Source organism: Notamacropus eugenii, chromosome 3, assembly GCF_028372415.1.
Source record: "Notamacropus eugenii isolate mMacEug1 chromosome 3, mMacEug1.pri_v2, whole genome shotgun sequence".
Lineage (NCBI taxonomy): Eukaryota > Metazoa > Chordata > Mammalia > Diprotodontia > Macropodidae > Notamacropus > Notamacropus eugenii.
Window position 1 is genome coordinate 152,612,983 of NC_092874.1, and position 22,450 is coordinate 152,635,432.

The 22,450-nt window shown below is 35.3% G+C and overlaps 1 protein-coding gene across 1 annotated transcript in view; it reads left to right on the forward strand.

The window, feature by feature from the left end:
* The window catches only part of SLC26A5 (solute carrier family 26 member 5), a 46,480-nt gene that overhangs the window by 8,244 nt on the left and 15,786 nt on the right, over positions 1–22,450 (forward strand). The window contains exons 3-12 of the mRNA XM_072653139.1: positions 2,744–2,854; positions 3,751–3,920; positions 4,846–5,010; positions 13,163–13,315; positions 15,908–15,990; positions 17,761–17,908; positions 19,024–19,137; positions 19,887–19,964; positions 20,197–20,292; positions 21,775–21,881. Coding sequence (XP_072509240.1) covers positions 2,744–2,854; positions 3,751–3,920; positions 4,846–5,010; positions 13,163–13,315; positions 15,908–15,990; positions 17,761–17,908; positions 19,024–19,137; positions 19,887–19,964; positions 20,197–20,292; positions 21,775–21,881 — 1,225 coding nt within the window. The remainder of the gene's footprint in view (positions 1–2,743; positions 2,855–3,750; positions 3,921–4,845; positions 5,011–13,162; positions 13,316–15,907; positions 15,991–17,760; positions 17,909–19,023; positions 19,138–19,886; positions 19,965–20,196; positions 20,293–21,774; positions 21,882–22,450) is intronic.

Below are 22,450 nucleotides of genomic sequence, written 5' to 3' on the forward strand. Positions count from 1 at the left end.
GGGCTTTCTTAAAGGTCAGGGTGTTTTGCTTCTGGGATTCTTTGTTGTGACACTCCTATGATCTGCTGCCCCTTGCAGGGATTTTTCTCCTTGGGACACAATAGCTTCCAGCCTATCTACTCCTGGCTTCTTTGGCAAGACTTTTCTTCAGTTCCATGGCTTCTGGTTATTTTTTCTGTTCAGTCTTGGTATGGATGAAAAAACTTATTGAAGTTCTCTTTGGAATTTTTGGTTATTGTTCAATCTGCTTTTAGATCATTGCTGAAGAAAAGTAGGAGAATTGGACTTCTCTGCCCCTTTCACTTGGCCATCTTCACCAGAAACCTTGAGAAATTACAAAAGGTTCAAATAAAGGATAAGTAGAATTTCATGGCATAAATTCTACATATGTCAGCTTTAGAGAAGCAGGAAGCTCTCAAAAATAAAATGCTGAATACAAAGAGAGATAATTCCAAAGAATAAAAGAGCTGTCTAAAGAGATTAATGTGACTGCCCCTAGGTTTTTAAAAGACATCTAGAGAAGATGAAAGCAAAGTAATATAGGATAAAATACAAATATATGGAATAGTCCTGGAAATATATTGTCAGAAGTGTTAGAACCCAGAATGAGCAGAAGCTGGTGAGGCATGCTAAAGAAAAGAGATAAGTTTTTAAAAGTTATATTGGGGGAAAAGAGGAGGAGCAGAGATGGCATAGATAATACAATATACAACAAAGAAAAAAGTATAATTACTCAACTCTTTCTTAGCTTTTTTCTCTGCCAATGAGAATTTCTTTCAACTTCAAATATCAAAAGAAAAATTACTAAAAGTAAGTTTAAACCCATGAGAAATGGAAAAATAGGAAAAACACATCCTGCCTTCCTTGGTGAGTTCAAGGCATCAGGCCCAGATAAACTACATCTCAGAGTAACAAAAGTAATGGCAAGTGTGATTGCTGAGTATAGAGGAGGGCACATGTCTCAGCTTTCAAATAAAAGAAATGTATGAGTGGGATGGAGTCTGCAAACTAGCTTAGTGAGTTCCTTTTTGATTCCTGGAAAAGTTCTAGAACATATTACTCAAGTTGTGCATGGTGAATTCTGAAAAAGGATGGAGTGATAATAGTCAGGTCACATCAAGAATAGGCCAATCATGTCAAACTAGCCTCATTTCCTTGTTTGATAAGGTAATTAAATCTGGTTGATTTTAAGAATGCAAGATAGTTTGCCTAAATTTTACAAAGCATTTAACAAAATCTCTCGTTATTCTTCTAGACAAAATGAAAGACTATGGGTTAGAAAATAGTACAGTGAGGTGGAATTAGATTAAATAGGTTCAGTATCAGCCCAACATTAGTTGGAAAGAAGTCTCTATTGTAGCATTCTAAAGGTATATACTTGGCTCTGTGTCATTCAGCATTTTTTATCACTGTCTTGCATAAAGGCACACATAGCATGCTTATCGAATTTGGAGTCAGTATAAAGGTAGTTAACATTGGTGGATAAAGGCTTTATCAGAAAAAAAAGTCCTGACAGGCTAAATACTGGATTGAACTCAGAATGAAATGTAATAGGGACAAGTTTAAAGTCTTATGCACGAGTTAAAAAAAACAAAATGCAAAAGATAGGGATCGACTTCTACACACACACACACACACACACACACACACACACACACACACACACACACACACACACACACACACAAATCTGGAAGTTTTAATAAACTACAAAATCAAGGTGAGATGGGAGCCAAAAAAAACCTAATGCAATCTTAGCTTGCTTTTGGAGTTGAGTAGGGGTTGATAAAAGTGTTCTCTTCTTCTCTGGTCAAACCACATATGGTATATGAAATTCATTTCAGACTGCCACGTTTTACCCAGGAATACTGATGAGCTGGAGAGTATCCAGAGGAGGGTAACTAACATATTAAAGGATGCTGAGATCATTCTCTGTGAGGATCATTAGAATTAATTGGCAATATTTAGCAAGGAGGAATAATGGATAAAAGTTATAAAGAGAAAGAGAGACTTTAGACATGATGTAAGAGAACTCTTTCTAATAATTGCAGTTATCCTAAAGTATTATGGGGTGACTGGAAGTAAGGGATTTCCCCTCACTTAGACATTAGCAAATGCTGTATGACCACATGCATAAAATAGGAGATGTCATAATGGGAATTTTTCTCTATGTGTGTTGATATCTTAAGTGCTAATTCTGAGATTATTTGTGTGAATTCCAAAGTGTTTCTGTATGTGGAACATGGCAAGAAGTTATTTTTTTCTTGCAATTTTTTCTTCCTGAGAACTAAAATCTGTTGGTATTTGACAGAGCAGTGGTCTCATTATTTTGATCATCTTGGCAACTCTCTTCAAGGCGTAACTTGTAACACTGTATAAGGGAAACTCACTTTACAAAATAGTTATCTTCCTAAAAAGTTGTATTAAAATTTTTTTTCTTTGTAAGTTGAATAAATTAAAATAGACTAGGGGACCTCATTGTTCAAAAGAATATTATGATGAGTTCTTTTGAAAAAAATCACCCCTTAAAGTATTTGTTTTTATGTTTTAACTGTACACATAGAGGTGTTTTTTTTTTAAAGGAGACACGAATTGTTTAGATTTTTAAGATTTGGATTTTCTGGTTATTTATGACTACAATTATTTCATTAGGAAAAAAGAACCTTTAAATGTGAATGCATTCACTATGTTTCATGACTGTTTCTTTTTTTTCCTTTTCTTTTCTTTCTTTTGCATCCCCTAGGTTTAGCTTTTGCAATGTTGGCAGCTGTACCTCCAGTATTTGGCCTGTATTCTTCATTTTATCCTGTTATCCTGTACTGTTTTTTTGGCACTTCCAGACATGTTTCCATAGGTAAAAGTTTACATTTGATCATCGAGAAATTTTATTTTCTATTTTATAAGTACTATAGTATGCCACATCATCAATAAGATTATTGTCAGTTTTTAATTGTATATCTCTATTATTGAATATTCAACAAGCCCAGTATGGTACTTTTTGTGGAAACTTTCATGTCATCTCAAAATTCAACCAAATATTTTTTAAATAAATACTTTGAAAAATTCAGTCAGTTTCGTCGTGAAGGGGGGCAATTTGCTGAAATATGTAAAATAAGAAAAAAGTTTAATTTCATAATAGCACCTAATTACTATGAAGGTGTAAAGTCATTGCTAGTTTCATCCACCAGAGAGAGGTTAGACAGGAGTTCATGTCTAGTGACAGGTTTCTGTGAACTTTAGGATTCTATCACTCTATACTTCTATTATAGACACTATTTGAGTCAGTCAGTCAATAACATTTATTATGTGCATATATGGACATATATTTGTGTATATATGTATATACACACACATACATATTCCTTCTATAATTGATTTAAGGTTATGATATTCGTTTAGATAGGCAAGGTTTTCAGAATAATGTATACTACCACCCCATCTTTTTCCTTTCTCTCTGTTTCTCTTTGTCTCTCAACTCTCTCTCTCTCTCTCTCTCTCTCTCTCTCTCTCTCTCTCTCTCTCTCTCTCTCTCACACACACACACACACACACACACACACAGAGTATTTTTTAAATACAAGGTTAGTAGTTAAAATAACAATAGCTGCTACATGACATAGAAAAGATATTTCTAGACCACAATAAAACAACATTTTTTGCCTAAAAGTAGATGAGTTTGAATTGAAAACCATTTCCTTGGACTCAAGGAAAATAAATTTGTATTAACCCCTGGATATGTCATTATTTTAGGGCCCTTTGCTGTGATTAGTCTGATGATTGGTGGAGTGGCTGTCCGATTAGTTCCTGATGATATGTATGTTGGTGGAGGAGGTGCTAATTCAACCAACAGTACAGAGGAAAGAGATGCTATGAGAGTAAAAGTGGCTATGTCAGTAACTTTGCTTTCAGGAATCATTCAGGTAAAATTCTCATTGATGAAACAATTGGTTTGGATTTAAAATGTCAACCTATTGAGTATTAATTATACTAGATAGAGGCAAAGGCTGTGAGAACATGGATAAGTTTATCAATTCATTCAATAAATATTAATTAATCACATATTTAGAGCCTTTAGATCACATACTGGCTATGTGATCCTGGGTGAGTCATTTAGTTTCTCAATACTTCTAGACAGTTTTGTTGAGCAGTGTTTTAAAACAGTTATCTTTATGCATCAGTAGAAGGTCAGTCCTCACCAGGAGTCCCTTACACCACTGAAATCTCAATTCTAGAAAAAGAAATGTGCAAGAAACAGAGCTAGGTGCTAGGGATGCACAAAACACAATACTAATCCTGCCCCCAAGCAACTTACAATCTGCTGCAAAAGGGTAGTTGTACATAAATAAATAGTTCTGGGTAATACTTAAAAGGGAGTGAATCATACACTCACATATACACACAACCACACACAATAATCTAGCACTAATCGCACAAACAATAAGTGAATTCAGTTACTGCTCTGCAGCAGGTAGGATTTCATCACATTCTCTAGGAGAGGCAGTAGGATACTGAGTGATTGAGCTCTAAGATTGAGTCCTGGACCTCCCATCAGAAGACCTGAGTTAGAGTTTTGACTCTGTGTGACTGGGAACAAAGCACATAATCTCTCTAACCTTTAATTTTCTTATCTGTGAAATGGATATATACCACTTGCTCTACCTCAGAGTTGTTACTGGGATGGAAAGGGAGGATGTCTGCAAAGTGCTTTGTAACCATAAAATATCTCAGTCTTAGCTATATCTCTGTGTTTGTCTGCGTATGTATAAGAATGTGAGCCATTATTGTCAGTATTTTTAAATGTCTGACCTGTTAAACGATATGCTTCTCTTTGCCATTAAAAATTAGTTTTGCTTGGGTGTCCTGCGGTTTGGATTTGTGGCCATATACCTAACTGAGCCCTTGGTCCGTGGTTTCACGACTGCAGCAGCCGTACATGTCTTCACTTCCATGTTAAAATATCTTTTTGGAGTGAAAACAAAGCGGCACAGTGGACCCTTTTCAGTTGTCTATGTAAGTAAGCGTCTTCGATTCTTCTCAGCCCTCGCATTTCTCTTTTTTATTTCTAAGAGTTTTTACAATCAGGAAAAAGTTCAGCTAAAGCTTTTCTAAGAAAAGCACAGTAAGGAAAAGTGGATCTTAAAATTCCATGAAAGTATGTACATAGTTGGAGCATAGAATTTTGTTTAGCTTGATGGTGTATCTTTAGCCTAACTGTCCAAATTCACAGACCACCATTATGCAAGTTGTTGATACAAAGTGTTTTCTCTTTATGAACTATAAGTTAAAATGTGCAGCTGTTCAAGTGTAAAGAGATTCATGGCTGCTGTTCTATGGCCTTTATTACTAGATATTTACTTTAAAGTTGGGTGACAGGATTTTTTAAACATGTGCTACTGTTTGCAGCATATGAGACATTGTGGGCAGTGATAAAAACATGGGCCTTACCCTCAAAGAATTTACAGAGACAAAAATGTGTATAATTTGTGTATGATACAGATAACAGAAGTATTATATGTATGTTCATGTTTCAAAAACAAATAGTTAATTATAAATTATAATGAGTCAGAAACAGGTAAACATCTTGCATTGGGTAAGAGGTTGGATTAGATCAGCTCAGCAGTGACAAATTTGCCAGCCCACAAAAAACTCCCAACCCAAAGAATTTGGGTGTGGCCCAACCAGATCAAAAAGTAATTGGGAAATGTTTGGCAAAAAATCAACAAAAAATAATACAGTGAAGGTAACGTTAATTTGTGGTTTTTTAAGACAATATAAAGCCCACAGGGTTCTCCTTCCATTTGAATTTGACTGCCATTGAATTAGATACCTGTAAGATCCTTTCAACTCTGAAGATTCTGTTATGTACAGCTAACTGCAGGGATATGGGAGCACTCTGGAAACAAAAGAAAAAAAAGCAAGTAAATGATGGTAAATTCATTTTCAGTCCTTAAGTATCACCATAGAGATAAGTGAATACACATTTCATTGGTTGTAAAAAATGAACTAGTGAAACAAGATACTTAAGGAATTCCATATTTTAGTGAGGGACCCATTACAAAATAATAGCACACAAGGGTAATGAGCTATGTGTATTAGCCATAGTTTGATACACTCGCTGGATATTTCCCCAGTATCTTGTGTGTATTATTAAAATTTTTAACTCAAACCTTTTAATATGTTTAAGTGTTCAGTTGTATTTAAACAAGACATATGATTAAATATAATCCTGAGTCGACTCTTCTTTGTTCTTAATCTGTTTTTCTCTAACTTTGGAAACTTGCCTTAAGTTTTCAGGCTTCTAGGATAACTTTACTCAAGGCAACTCTAATTATCTGAAGAAATTATTGTTGTTTCTCAAGCCTGCCTAACCAACCAGATGGGAATATCAGATTTTATTAAGAAAGTACAGGAGGATTTTAAATGTAATGGTGCTCAGAAAAATTGTAAGGGCAAAGCATGCTTAAATCCTAAGAAACTGGCAGCCCCATTCTTTGTAAAGACTCTAGGACTAATTGACCTTGTATTTTTAGGAAACTAGTTAATGAGGTTTCAACATTGTGTCAGCTCTCAGCTTCAATTTATTTACTAGTAGACTCTTAAATTCATTACTATCCATATCCCCAGTACTTTTATTCACCTTTTTTTCTGAATGGAATATAAATTAGATGAATTCCTACTTGTGAATTTGTTTTGCCACATTTGTCTCCCAGGAAACTGGGAGAACCTTGTCCCCTAAGACTTAATTTAAAAGAAAATTTTCATTTGTAAGCATGTGTGTATTATTAATTTATAATCTTGAATGCTCATAGGGGCTTGTTTATTTAGTAACCTCAGAGATTTCTAAGACCTAAAAATGCAACATTTAAAAGAATTTAATTTAAACAATGAATAATATATACAGGATATCTTATCTGAGGAATCTAAATATATTTCAGACTGGATCTGCATTCTAGAACCCCAAAATAAAAAAGCAAGAGACTCAGTTATCCAGTTGCTTCATCTATATGATGTTAAATATTTATGGTAATTCTGACTTCTAGAGGTTTGGAATCATGTGCTAATTAAATATTCAGGTTTTTATCCAAATATCTTGCCACAGTAGCCATAGCCTTAGACTTTTATTAAAAAGATAAGTGACAGATATCATATTCTGTTTATTCTAGGAGCTCTCATTTTGATTTTGAGTTACTTTTTGTATTTTTAAGTAGAAGATCTTATAATAAACTCCTAGTTTATTTCAGAGAGGACTAAACTACAGCCGTAGAACCTATTGAGACTTTCCCCTCTCCCCTCAGACATTTGTTAGCTTTAGATACTATGTAATACAGTCACTTAATCTCTTTGGCCTCAATATATTCATCTATAAAATGAGGAGGTTGGAATCACTGACCTAATTTTCATTCCACCTTAAGTTTTAAGGAGTTCAAGGCTTTGAATCATCTCTCCTAGGTTGGATTTCTCTTCTCTCTGGATTAGCTCTGGGATAGTTCTGGATTTCAGAAAGAACTCTTTGCCATACTCAGGACTTCCAGAGATATGAATAATAAGATACTATAGTAGTCATACGTAGCAGGGGTAGAGGAACAAGGAGGTATTTATTCTCCTTATTCTGCTTTCCGGGGTGATGCACTTGACAGGCATCTTAAAACCCAAATCACTCTGGCTTACATTGATTGAATAGCCAATAGCCTCCACCCAACCCTCCGTGGCTCATTGTTTAGGTTTTGACAGCTTAGAAAGAGTATAAGTAGCAACTGTTTTCTGTTCCTGACTAGAAACTCAGAGGGTCTTCCCATCCCAAATTGATCTTTGTGATGATAAGTTGAGCCATCTTTGTCTCAACTCTTAATTTTCCCTTTAGTCATTGAATGGACATGGCCTTAGACAAACAGAGACCTGGGAAAGACCTTAACTTAGAAAGGCGAAGGTCATGCACTGCCTCCCGGGCCATCACCAGTCATCTCAACCTTTGTCTTGCCATTGGACTTGGATGACTCTTGAGGAGAGAATGGAAAGACTGAGGCTGTTGACTTAGAGCAACTCTGTCCCACTCATATCTAATTCATTCAGTGGTCAAGACATCACCTTCATGATGCTATTGGTACTCTTTGATGAACAAAACTATGAGGGGTTTTGTGAGCAGAAAGTATGACTTCTTTGACTTAATAAGAGGAAAGGAATCTAAGGAACATTCTTCTTAAACCACTGATTTCATCATTTAATTCCCTTGCTCAAAATTGTTCAGTGACTTCTCTTTGCCTATAGGATGAAATCCAAACTCCTTTGCCTTACATTCAAGCTTCCCTGCAATCTAATTCTACCTTCTTTTCCATGTTTAAATTCAATTACTCTTTTTCATGACCATCACCCTCTGTGACATACAGGTAGGGTGAGCCAGTCATGTTCCCAGAACTCTTTAGAAAACATTCTTGCCTTTAACACCTTTGTGCATACATGTTCTTGTTCCCTAGAATTCTTGCCATCCATCCTCCAAAGTCCTGCTCAAGTCACATATTATCATGAAGCTTTCATTGGATTGTCCCACCCCATAGAAAAGAAATAGGCTCTCCTTCCTTTGACACTTAGCCTTACTGACTTTGTATTGTTAGCAGTTTATTCATACAAATTTCTGCTCTTGCTGTCAGATTAGAAAGTCCTTGAAGAGTTGTATCCCTCATAGCCCTTCTTGAAATGACGTAAATGGGTCTTACTAAATTTTTTAGTGATTAAATGGCTCTGAGTAAAGCTGTAGAAACCATTGTTCTTTACAATTACAATTTCTTTTAATTACTGGTTTTGCATTTCATCCTTCAATTTAAAAAAATTCTTTGTCACCAAGTTGTCACATTATGACTTTAGTTTTACATGTAATGGCTCCTAATAGCATTTATTCACCTCTCAGAAGGATATAAACTGAAAGTTGGGGATGCTGCTGTCAAGTTTTGAAATAAAGCCATGAGTTGAGAAATAAAGCATCATTGAGATAACAGGGTAGCAAACCTGCACCCTGGAGGATATTCCAGAAGGGCAGAGCACAGCAGATTTCCCAACAGCAAAACCTTTACAAAAGCTTCTTATATCTCTAGGAGGAGAGGGTAAGGAGTTAGTATGAGATAGTATATGAAATGAATATTTCTCTCTTATGTTTAATAACCAATTATTGTATTAGGACCAAGGAATTTTCCCCTTTTCTATTTCCTCATCCAGAAACCAACCAGTGTGGAAAATCTGTCCTAGAGATTTACCCAGGCCAAGGTCAAATCAGATAGTAAAAGCAATTCTGTTTAGGCTATTGGGTATATTCCTCCTCATTGTGCTTGCTCTGACAAGTCTAGGGAAAGGTTGAGTCTCCCTATTATCAAGATAGATGATGTGGAAATTGATGTCTCTTTGACCAAGATTTGAGTGACCTAAGTCAAGAATCCCCAGACCTTCATTTTGATATGAGAACACACCTCCCATTGTGTTAACCAAACTGAGTTGAACTCAGGAAGGGCATATAAACTGTAACCCTACCACCATTAGGAGTCTTTGGTCTGAGACAGACAGCCACATCCTTTTATTAACATGCTGGCCTTATTAATAAAATGATTAAATTACCCAGAAACTACGTCTCTCAAAGTCACAACAGCAAGGACTCTGAGGTCTTTCAAACTTGTTTCACTTCACATTTGTATAATCATCATGCAAATTATTTTTTCTGATTCTGCTCACCTTATTCTGCATCAGTTCATTCAAGCATTTTCCATATTGCTCTGGATTTGTCATATTTCTGAAGGTCCAACAAATTTCCATTGTTAATTGTTGTTAGTATCACTGGGCCATTTATCCACTGTGGCCTAAGAATCACAAACAGTTTCTTATGTATTTTAGATGTGAATAAAATAGCAAATATTAAGGAAGTATTTGTTAACAAAGCTGATAATACTTTTAGAACATGCTGTCAAAACAAACTCCAGTTCTTCCACTAACTCTTCATTATTCTCATTCCTAACTTTTTTCCTATTTTCCCTGTATTCAGCATCTTAGAGACTTTAGACTTCTTTCTCTTATTTTTGTCATTTCAGTTTTCAAGCTTCATACTCAGCTCTCTAAACCTTGGAACTCTGGGTGATCTTAAAGCTTCAGTAATTTCTTTCTCAGCTGCCAAATATGAATATGACTACTTTCCCTGTCTCTGTACTTCAGTAACCATTCTTTTTTTATGTTTTTCTTAATTCAATCATCAATATATCAGAAACATCTCAAGATGCAAAGAACAAAAACCAAACCTGCCATATAAAGTGGATATATGTATATATATATAAATGTACATTGTATATAAAACATATACACACATACATATATATCAATCAATCACTAAGTATTTATTAAGTGCCTGCTATGTGCCAGGCACTGTGCTAATGGCTGGAGATATAAAAAAGAGGCAAAAGACAGTCCTGCCCTCAAGGAGCTCATGATTGAATGGGGGAGATCATATGTGAACAACAACTACCTACAGGATAAGTAGGAAATAATTAAAAGAGGTTAGGCACTAGAATTAAGAGAGTTTGAAAAATGCTTCCTTAAAAGATGGGATTTTATTTGGGACTTAAAAGAAACCAGGGAAGTCATTAGAAAGAGTTGAAAAAAGACATTGCTGCAGGCATGGGGGACAGCCAAAAAAAGGCCCAGAGCCTAGAGATTCTGAAGTGTCTTGTTTGAGGAACATCAAGGAGACCAGTGTCACTAAATCAGAATACATGGTGGAATTGAGGTACAAAAAAACTGTAAGTGTAGAAGGGGGCTAGGTCATGAAGGGCTTTGAATCTCAAAAACAGGATATTGAATTTGATCCTAGAGGCAATGGGAAGCCACTGGAATTTATTCAGTAGAGGAGTGACATGGTCAAACCTGCACTTTAGGAAAATCACTTTGGTAGCTAGATGGAGGATGGATTGGAGTAGGGAGAAACCTGAGGCAGGTAGACCCACCAGCAGGCTATTGCAGTAATCCACGTATGAGGTAATAAAGGCTGGCACCAGAGACATGACAATGTCAGAGGAGAGAAGAGGATGTATATTCGAAAGATGCTGAAAATGTGAAATAGTCTTTGGCAGCAAATTGGATATAAGGGGATATACTTATACATATAATGTCTAAAAGCACTTTATAGAAGAGGTTTAGTTTTATATATTATGTGTATAAAATGTGTGAATATTATATATTATGAACAGACGTATATATACACACATATATATGCATTTTACAGTTTTCTATAAAATACATACATATGTATACTTCTCCAGGTAATAATAAATGATATATTTTTTATCCCTTTAATATCTACCCACACTTCCTTCTCTGTAGCTTTTTAAATTATTTATTGATGTTATTTTTCTTCTACATCTATAATTACCTGCCTTCCACCTAGCTTTCCTTTATAATAAATACATATAGTGGAACAAAACGAATCAAACTATTGACCAAGTGTGAGCTTGCATGTATCCATCATCTGTCTACCAAAAGGTAAACGATATGTTTCATCATCAGTCTTTTGAGATAAGTGTTTTAGTCAGAACTCTGAGGTCTTTCAAACTTGTTTCACCTCACATTAGTATAATCATCATACAAATTATTTTTTCTGATTCTGCTCACCTTATTCTGCATCAGTTCATTCAAGCATTTTCCATATTTCTCTGGATTTGTCATATTTCTGAAGGTCCAACAAATTTCCATTGCACTCATAGACCACATTTTTTTCCCAGTAATTCTTCCCTTGGTAGGCACTGATTTTATTTCTAGGTGTTTTTTACCACAATAAAAAAGTACTTTTATAAATATTTTTATAAATATAAGTCCTTTCCTTTTGTCCATGATCTCCTTGGGGTGCATGCCTAATAGTAGGATCTCTTGGTCAAAGAATTCATAAGGTTTAATTACATTTTTAGTATGATTCCAAACTGTTTTCTATAATTCACTGTCTTTTTACAACCCAATAACTTCTATTTTCATTTTTTTCTCATCTTTGCCAATCTGATGGGTATGAAATGGGACTTCAGTGTTAGATTTGCATTTCTCTTGTTTTAAAGACTCTTTAATGACTCTTGTTTTAATGGGTATTTTATGTGGGTTTTGATAGCTTGAAATTCTTTATTTGAGAATTCTTTTTTCATAAATTGTTTCCACTTATCTATTGGGGAATGTTTTTTAATATTATATATCATATAAATTCTTCATATGAACTTATATAACTTGGTCATGAAACTCCTTATCAAAGAAATATTTTGTGAAAAATTTTTTTCCCAAATAGTTTCCATTTTCTTTCTAATTGCATTTGTTTTGTCCATGCAGAAGCCTTTCAATTCTCTGTACATCCTCTGTTTCTTAACATTAAGGACAAGTCATTTTCTACTGCTTCTGAGGACATTACACTACCTAAGTGTTCTACTGTTTCTCTGGGCAATGGATTAAGCCGCTTTGTAAGACAAACTAAACCTTTTAAAGAACCTTCCCAACAATACAATATGATGATTGTGAAATTTGGGAGATGCTAATCAGTAAATAGAATGTGCCACAAGGCACATTTTTATCACATCATTAACAATTTAGAACTGTCTACTTATTAAATTGATCTTCATGAGGTATGGAACTCCCTGTCACTGGAAGTATTCAAAAAGAGGCTATGGATCAGGCATGTGCTGGTAAATATTTAACAACTGGATATCTTGGGGAAAAAAAGTATGCACAACACATTTTTAAGTGTAACCTACATATTAACATTTTCTTCATCTCTTTAAATCTCTGCAATCAACAGTACAGTAAATCAAACCTTGATTTGTGGTATTTGTTCTTTTCTGAGGTATAAATGTTCACATTGAAAATTCAACATTTAGTTCTCAAAAGCTAATTTGAGTTCTCCATGACTTCACTACCCAAGAGTATTGTAAAAGGGACTCCAAACTAGAGAGAAAGTTGGACTGAATGAACTCCAGTTCATCCATCCAAACTATAAGGTTTTATGGTTCTGTGTTATAGTGTTAGGATGCCTTTCTTCCTGAGAATTAATATCCACATGTTTTGGCATATATTTCTGAATTATTTCAGTGACAGAATTTGTGGCTACTGAATCATAATTCTTATGTGGACTTTTTCTTGATGGTAAACATTCAATGTCTTACAGAGTACTCTTGCTGTGATAGCAAATGTCAAAAAACTCAACATATGTTCCCTCGTCGTTGGGTTGATGTGTTTTGCTTTGCTGCTGGGTGGCAAGGAGTTTAATGAAAGATTTAAAAACAAATTGCCTGCACCTATTCCTTTAGAAATTGTCGCAGTAAGTCAACTTTCCATTCCAAATAAAATTTTGTTGATATCTTTTGTTTTTACATTGCCTAAATCTCCCCTTCTGTCTCTCCTACTCCTTCTCAAAGACCCATCCCTTATAACAAAGAATTTTTTAAAGAGGGTAAAGAGAAAAAAAATCAGCAAGACCTATGAATATATGAAAAAAATGGCAACATCTTCAATGTTCCACACCTGTACACTTTCCACCGCCTCTTCAAAGGAGTAGGAGATGTTCTCTCTTATCTTTTCTTTGGGGCCAAGCTTGTTCTTTGTACTTTTGAAACATTTACTTTTGTTTGTTTCCTGGTGTAATTTTGCTTTTCATTTGTATTGTTGTGTATATTGTTTCTCAAGCTCTGATTATTTCATTTTGCATCAGGTCATGTAAGTCTTTCCATGCTTCTCTGTACTTATCATATTTGTCATTTCTTACCACACAGTAATATTCCATTATAATTATATGCCAGGATTCATTTAGCCATTATCCAATCAATGGGCATCTGCTTTGTTACCACTAATTTGTTACCACAAAAAGTGCTGCTGTAAATGTTTTGGTATATATGGAACCTTTATTTTTAACAATGACCTCCTTAAAGTATATGCCTGTCACTGGAATCTCTGGGTATGAACATATCAGCTATTTTATTTTTAATAATTCCATATTGCTTTCCAGAAAAGTGATACTAATTCATAGCTCCACCAACAGTGCTTTTAAAAAAACTTAAATACTAAAAGTTAAATACACAATAAAAAGAATAGAAACATATTATAAACTTAAATACAAAATAAGAAAAGAAAAAAAGCATTGCCATGTGCACAGCAGTACATTAGAGAGGATTCACAAAAGTTCTTTCATATGCCCATCTTACAATACCTTCTACACTGACTATTCTCATCTTTCGTCATCTTTGTCCAGTTTTTTTACTAAATTTTCTGGGTATGTTTTTTAATAAATATTTTGTGTTAATAATTTAGAACATTCTTTTATATAGTTGTTAATAGTTTGTAGACTTTGGGAAATTGTTCATATCCATTGACCACTTATCTATTGAGGAATGGCTTTTGGTCTCATATATCTTGGATACCAAACTGTTATCTGAGAAATCTGATACAAAGTTGTTGGGATTTTTTTCCCATTCAATTAAATATTTGGGTTTATTTTTGATGCATTTTGCTTTTATATCAAAAAGTCATTTTTTGATATATCTCTTCACCACATTGAACCCTTCCTTGTAACATAGAAAAGAACTTAAAACCAACTGACTACAGAGGCTATCTATAACAGCATATATAATATCCTGTGCCTCTAATATAGGAAGAATAGTATTATGTTTCATGATCTTTTCTCTGGAACTTAGATTAGTCATTGAAACTAATCAGAGTTCAACTGCCTTTTGCTGTCTTGGTTTACATTCTTGTACTCATTGCATATATCGTTTTCTTGGTTCTGCTTACTTCATTTTACATCTTTTCATACATGTCAACAAGCCAGTTTTAAAGAAATGGTCATGCTCAGTGCATTTGACTTCACTTGTCCTGTACTCATACTTAAAATTTTGCATAGAAGTCACCCAGCATCAATGACTATGTTGTCTTGATGTGGGATATGTTGTCAACTTCTCACTCTTTTTCTTTTATTTTCTGCCTTGCCCCTCCCCAAATGTGACACTCAACTTTCAGCAATTCTATGTTAAAACAGTGTTCTGTTATGGAAAATACAGATATGAGTTGGCATTAGAACAAGACTTAAGCAGAATGGTGGCCTGTGTCAAGTATGTTTGAAGTGCCCACACAATTCCACTTCCAAGCCTGCCTCTGTGGCTGGAGGTGGAAAGAAGATAGGTATAGTATGCTGATGTGAAGACGTCTAATGGCATCCCTCTTTCCCCTCACTCCTTTTCCCTAATAACTAGTGTTAGTAAGACATGGAATTCAAGAATCTGTGAACAGGAAAGGGTAGGGGCTTTAGGAAACTAAAGGGGCCCCTCCTTCACTCTCATGTTTTGGTGAGAGTAAGCCATAGCTGGTACTTAGAGTTCCCTGATTAGAGTTTCACTTCATTCACTTCACATGGTAATTTTTTTCTGAAAAAGAGCTGCCTCAGCACCTCTCTCACCTTACTTTGTGTGTATTCTGGTTTTCCTTCTATCTCTAAGGTTAATATGTGTAATTCCCCAGTAAATTGTAAGTGCTTCAAAAACAGGGACTGTTTTTTGTCTTTCTCTTTGTATCTTCGCTGCTAGTACAGCTAGTACCTGGCATAGAGAGTCATTTTTAATCAATAGTGCTCGCTTTTCTTTGCTTGACTGCTTGTTTACTTGATTGATTTAATGGACTCAATCAGCCATACACCATAACATACAGAGAGAATTTTTTTTAAAAAAGCTGCTATTATATAAAAACAATAAAATGAGTAGAAAAGTTAGAAGGTACAATGGCTTAACTATATTTTTTAAGAGTAAGTATTATGAATGAAAATAGAACTGGTCAGATGCAAGTTTGGGGGATTTGTTTCTGCCCTCTGTTCTGTTTTTTTTTTTTTTTTACCTTGAAGGTAAACTTGAATTTGTTCCATTTTTAGGTGATAATAGGAACTGGCATTTCAGCAGGATTTAATTTAGAAGAATCTTACAAAGTGGATGTTGTTGGATCACTCCCACTGGGGTAGGAAATATACATTTTTATTTTGAGCTGGAATGACCAGTGAAAGTATTGTTAACCTATTCTACTGCCTACTAACATACTTACAACATAGTTACAGATTATTTCTTTCCTATATTTTAAATAGCTTGATTTGAATATAGTACATTTCAACTTAAGGGGAAATTCCAGAACTTGTTTTGATCATTTTGTGGTTTTTAGATCTATATAATTCCCTAAAATCACCTATTGTCTTTTATCTACCACTTTTCTACACATTTGTTACCTTATTTCCTTCTCACTTCATGCACAGAGCCCATTATTCTATTGTATCTTTTTTCTTCTGAGAAAAAGTCTCTGGAATGTAGAGCAGTACATTTTCTTTGCTGTTAAATTCCAGTGGTCCCTTAGCATCTGGCAATCTCATTCATTCCCAGCTGTTTGATGCCATACAAGGATACCCTGAGGTATATGGGATACAGAAATGATGTTTTTGATGCCCAAATTCATTCTTACTCATGGTCAGAGTCCCCATATCTGTGATTACAATGGTCTTAATATCCCTGTCCCAGAAAGAAGGACTCATAATATGTTGGCAAGGATTCAGCTGTCACTGACTTAATGGCAGTCACCATTACTCTATTTTGGAGTTCCCAAAATCTTGCACAGCTTGCAACCCAACTTAACACAAAAGACTTCCCCAGAAATATATACATCACAAGAAACACAAACACTCAGGGAATGCCAGACAGGAACAACAAATCCCTTAACCCCTTCCAACAAAGTCTTAGTGCTCTGCCGTAAAGAGAGCTCACCTAACTCTCTTTTCTTTCTTCCCAATCACCTTTACAACTACAATATAGGGAGCCATAGAGTCAGAGAGAAGCTGATGTCCTTCTTAGGACCCTGGCCAGCAGCTATTGTCTTCTTCCTCACATATATGTCAAATACTCAGTTATGGTAGCTTTAATTTTCTACCACAAGTCAGAAAAGTGACATGTTATCTACTTTGGAATGACACAAAGCACTAAATTAGCATTTCTAATATCACTGGGTTTTGCATAGCAAGAATTCTTCATACTTGGTAAGGAATATCCATCCTTCTTTTTGCAAAGCTAGATTAAAAGTGTACTTCAAGTTGAAGATTTCATTTATGTGATGTGGAAATATTCATGGATTTGTTGATAGATACTCCTGCCCATCACAGTTTTAATAACTGGTTTACAGTTTAATATATACTTAGAGCATAAGCTCATGATGCCTAAATGACTGCCAAACACTGAATTGAGTTTTCAGAGTTTCTTATATATTCTTTAATTACATCAGCAAGAAGAATTGGAATTTTACAGCAACAAAAAGAAAGGTGATCATTTATATTTCAAAGGTAAATTTGTAAATTTTATAGCAAGCAAATGAAGAAAGAATAAAAGAGAAAAATTTATATCAGGTCAATTTGTAAATTGATTAACAAACATTAGGTTGAATTTACGATTAGCCAACATTCATCATGAGAACGTAAAGTTAGTAAACCTGAGCCAGAAATCCTTTTATTCCTAACCACTTAATCACTTGGGTTAAATTTTTTGAGGTCTCAGCTAAATTCTACCCTAAAAGAAATGGCTTCAACAAGTTATATGATTTTCTTTAACAATAAAATGACCACGTTTTAGCCAAAAGAAAAGCAATTTTAAAATCTCAAAAGAAATTAAAATCCTTTTGAATAGTGCTACTGTATGTTCAGAGGGCTTCCTCCTATGTCATCGCATCCATATTAAAATGCATTCCCCCTTTCAGGTTATTAGCTCCAGCTACCCCAGATTCCAGCCTTTTCCATCTTGTCTATGTGGATGCTATTGCCATTGCAATAGTTGGATTTTCAGTGACCATCTCAATGGCCAAAATCTTCGCAGTTAAACACGGCTACCAGGTTGATGGTAATCAGGTAAAATGATAGCATTTCCATATTGTTCATAAAAATGCAATGAGATATTTTATTGGCTTCATATACAAAGCCAGATGAACTTTTAAAATATTTTGATCCAAAGATTTGGATAGAAAAGCAGTCTTTCTTGCTTCCCCCCCATAATTAGTGTTTAACAATCATCAGCACATATTTAAGCAGTATTGGAATTTACATTCTATTTCTAGCTTTAATCACATATGTGAATTAGTTGTTACTGATAACCTCATTTCATCACATTAGACTCCAAAGACTTATATTGACACATGTAGGGACAGCATTAGGAAAGTGGAACTACTACAGCAGAATTCTTTGCATATGATACCCCTTGTCTATCTTGAAAGCTTGAAAAATACATTCAAACTATGGCAGAATTTCTTCAAGGGATCACCAACTGTCATGGATTGAATGGGCTTTTCCTAAAATCTTTTTAATTTCTACCAGGGAGGTCACACCTTATTCATATTAACCTCTAGAGTATTTGATTTTTAGCATTCATTCATTAGTTGGTTCTCTAGTTTTCTTTGTTTCCAACTTTTTGAGTATCACAGCTGCCGTTAATGTATTTGCCTCTTACATGAAAGGGTAGATATAATTAAGGATAGCTGGTATTAATATGGATATTGCAATGTACTATGTTCTTGATGGGAATATTCAGATATGTACAAGTTATGGCTATTAAAATATGGATTACAAATGTGATCCCTTAAAAAGGATTCCTCTGGCAACCCAAAGGACATTACTCTGGAATACAGTCATTGTGGCACGTAGTACTGTTGGAATTTAAGTGAACCTAGAAATTTTGTATACATTTACTAAAATAGAGAATTGTGTCCATTCTGCGGGGACTCATGCAAGAATTTACTTAATTTGTGAAATGATCCTGTGTTTGAACTTGGGAATGGGGTAGGATGGTGATATGTGGCGCTAACACAGGATTAAAAACTCACACTGCTTTTCACCCTCTCCACGATTGTGCTAAACAACTACAGTACCCAAGGTGAGAGATAAAGATAGAGGTTTATTTACTAGACTAACATATTTGTCTTTTTGAAGAACTGCTTAGGTTTTCTTTGTCTTGTTTTCATATGATAAAGGAACTCATCGCTCTAGGCATATGCAATACCATTGGATCACTTTTCCAAACTTTCTCCATTTCATGTTCCTTGTCTCGGAGTCTTGTTCAAGAGAGTACTGGAGGAAAGACTCAGGTGTGTATGCAGATAGACTTTAGGGAGTCATGATTGGGGTGGTAATTATACATTTTAACCTCTCAGTTCTCTCCTGAGCCCCAGAAAAACTACTCTGCATGCAGAGCCAATGGGTGCTCCATGGAGTTCTACATCTCTAATCAACTTTTTGGGGAGAAGGGATTTAGGGAGTTTACTTTGAATCATGTAGTTCTGCAGAGGAAGGTGTAATTAGTTGAACTGAACTGAACTGCAGAAAGCTAGATCTGTAAAGAGGAGCTACAGCCCTCAACTAAATTAGATGTTTGTACAATACTCTGATTCTAGCACCTGTGCACCTAAAACTTCAGACGTGGGAAACTGTCATGTGCTGTGATGAAAACTTATCCCTGCAGGCAGTGACTAAGTATGGGAGGGATGTCAGCAGCTCTAACACCCATCCACACTATCCCAACCTCTCATGTGTCTCCAGGCCTGCACCGGACATCTCATGAGGATGGGCTTTCAACTTCCCGTCACCCACTTCGGGCAAGGGTATTTGAAATGGTCAGGGTATTTGAGCATTTCTGTATGTAACCAGGACCCATAAGAGCAACTGAAAAATTTAGACAGGGGGAGGGGGCAATGGGATTAGGTGATAGTTTGGGTGGCTTCTGAATCCATACTTATTTCATATCTTTACCAGTAATTTTCAAGGTATCAGACAAATGAGACCCCACCTAGTAACCTGCTTTTCTAGAAACCCCTTCAGTGCATTTTATCTTATTCAGCTTGCAGGTTGCTTAGCCTCTTTATTGATTCTGTTGGTTATATTGGCCATTGGCTTTCTCTTCGAATCATTGCCCCAGGTATGTATATTGGATTTGGCTTGGAGTTTTGTGCATGTGCAGGAAGTTTGCTGTTGGAATGCAGGCCCAGCCTTCCAAGCCTAGATTAGCTCACTGAAACTCTCTCATCACTGTGTGGGAAGTGAGATGGAAATCAGAATGGGGATGAGCAGCATGAGGGAAAAGTGATTATGCCAAAGCCATGCACTCTGGACATCAGAAAAGGGGAATGCACGGTTGTGATGTGTTTCAGGCAGTGCTATCAGCCATCGTGATTGTGAACTTGAAAGGAATGTTCATGCAGTTCTCAGATCTCCCCTTTTTCTGGAGAACCAGCAAAATAGAACTGGTAAGTAGATACAGACAAATACGTCTTAGACAATCTACCGTGCAGCTAAATATGATATTGGCATATTGACATTTTAATCCAATAAAAACCAGCTAATAAATAAAACCATTAGACATATACCTGAATGCTCATCCAGATGCTCAAGGTGGAGCTCAGAAGTAGCAACTGATTCAGCGGTCTCAGAATAGTGATTATCAATACTTTCCGATCTGTAAAGGTAATGACTTAAAGATCCGATGACATACGCAAGACCTATTTGCTAGAATTATCTGCATTTAATTATGAATCAAACAGAAGATGCTCGTATTTGCTCCAAGTAAAATGATGTATGCCCAACTATTTTCTTCTGGTTGTGGTTTCTTGATAATTTATTAATTTGAAATTTTCTCTAACAAAATTATTACTTTCAGTTACCCAGTCATGTCCTATGACATGCAATCTTCCTTTGCCTTTTGAAGTGGTATGTCCCTCATCTAATTGCAAACACAGCTTGTACTTAACACTTCTAGTATGTTCACATTAGCTTAGAGCTAAAAGAGACCTCAGAGGCCTCTAATCTAATCTTCTCATTTTATGGTTAAGGAAACTCTCCTTTTGCAGTTGAGGCCCCAACAGACAAAGTGACTTACCCTTGTCACATAGCTAATAAAAATCAGAGGGAGGACTCAGGTCCACAGACTTCAAATCCTTCCATTGTTCCACATTGCCTCCTATGTTCTACAAAGATTAGAAATTGGAAGAACAGTAATAGAATTTGTTTCATAAACTGTTTTTTAATACAGTTACACTCTGGTTCGCCTCTGAAGCATTCCAAAAGCTTCCATTAACATCTCATAAGAACCACATCATTTGGATTTTTTTCTTTCCTGTGATCCCCCTGAATTGATCTATAAAATCCCCATCTCAAACTCTTAAATGAATATGTTAACTGAATGTTTTGATGGATTGTAAGTAAGATGCATTGTCCTTCATAACACTAACTTTTTTCACGTAAATCTCCCTAGAAGAGAATAAGTTGTAAGAAAAATGACCATACATGGGTGTGGGTGTGTATGGTCAAGAAATATTATTGCCTAATAGAAGAAAGATATTTCATGGTCATTCTGAATCTACTTGAACGGTGTTTGAAAATTCTCCCAAAAACACTTATGTGAAGGCCTAGAAGAAAAATCTCCTTGCTTAGAAAGTATATATGCTACATTATTCAAAGTGTGTCCATCTAAGATGAGATGTTTTAAAATACCATACCAATTTTCAAACTTATGTTTTTAGAAAAAATTTTTCAATAATTGTTAAATGAATATATAATAGAGGTAACTAGGGCATAATATTGTGACACTGAGAAAAGTAGCTGAAAGAATTATGAATGTGCTGTCTAGGTAGGAATGTTAAATTATTTGATCACCTTTCTATTTGTTACTTTCTTATAATTATCAGGTTTTCTAAACTATTTTAATACAAGGCTTTCTTGTTTTGGTTTAGACTATTTGGCTTACCACTTTTGTTTCCTCCCTGTTCCTTGGGTTAGACTATGGTCTAATTACTGCAGTGATAATTGCCCTGATGACTGTTATTTACAGAACACAAAGGTGAGCTGGGTAATGGGTCTGTGTGTGGGTGTTGTTTATACTATATTTAAAGTTAAAACTTTGATCTTAAATTGTGGTCTAAATATGGAGTGAAATCAGAGCCCTTTGATTATTTTCAATTCGGTTTGAACAAAAAGCAGAAGCGGGGGGGGGGGGGGATATACACACATACATATACATGTATGTATGTGTATATGCACACATATACATATATACATTGTGTGTATATATACATACATCATACATACATATACATACATACACAGAGAGAGAGAAGGAGAGAATGGTAAAGAAAAACTTGTTAGAATGCAGGTCAGTTCAACAAAGAGTTATATGCCAGAGGCTATGCTAAACTCTTCAGGGAGTACAAAATGGTCAAGATACAATATCTACCCTCAAGCAGGTTATAATCTAATAGGAATTTGTTCTCTATTCTCTTGTAGTAAAAATAAGTACATTCATAACTAGAATATGAGCAAATAGTGTTAACTGTCATAAGAATAATACAAAGTTCTACTTTGAGGGGGCTCATATAACACAGACAATTATGAGGAACTGGGAAAGTTTTA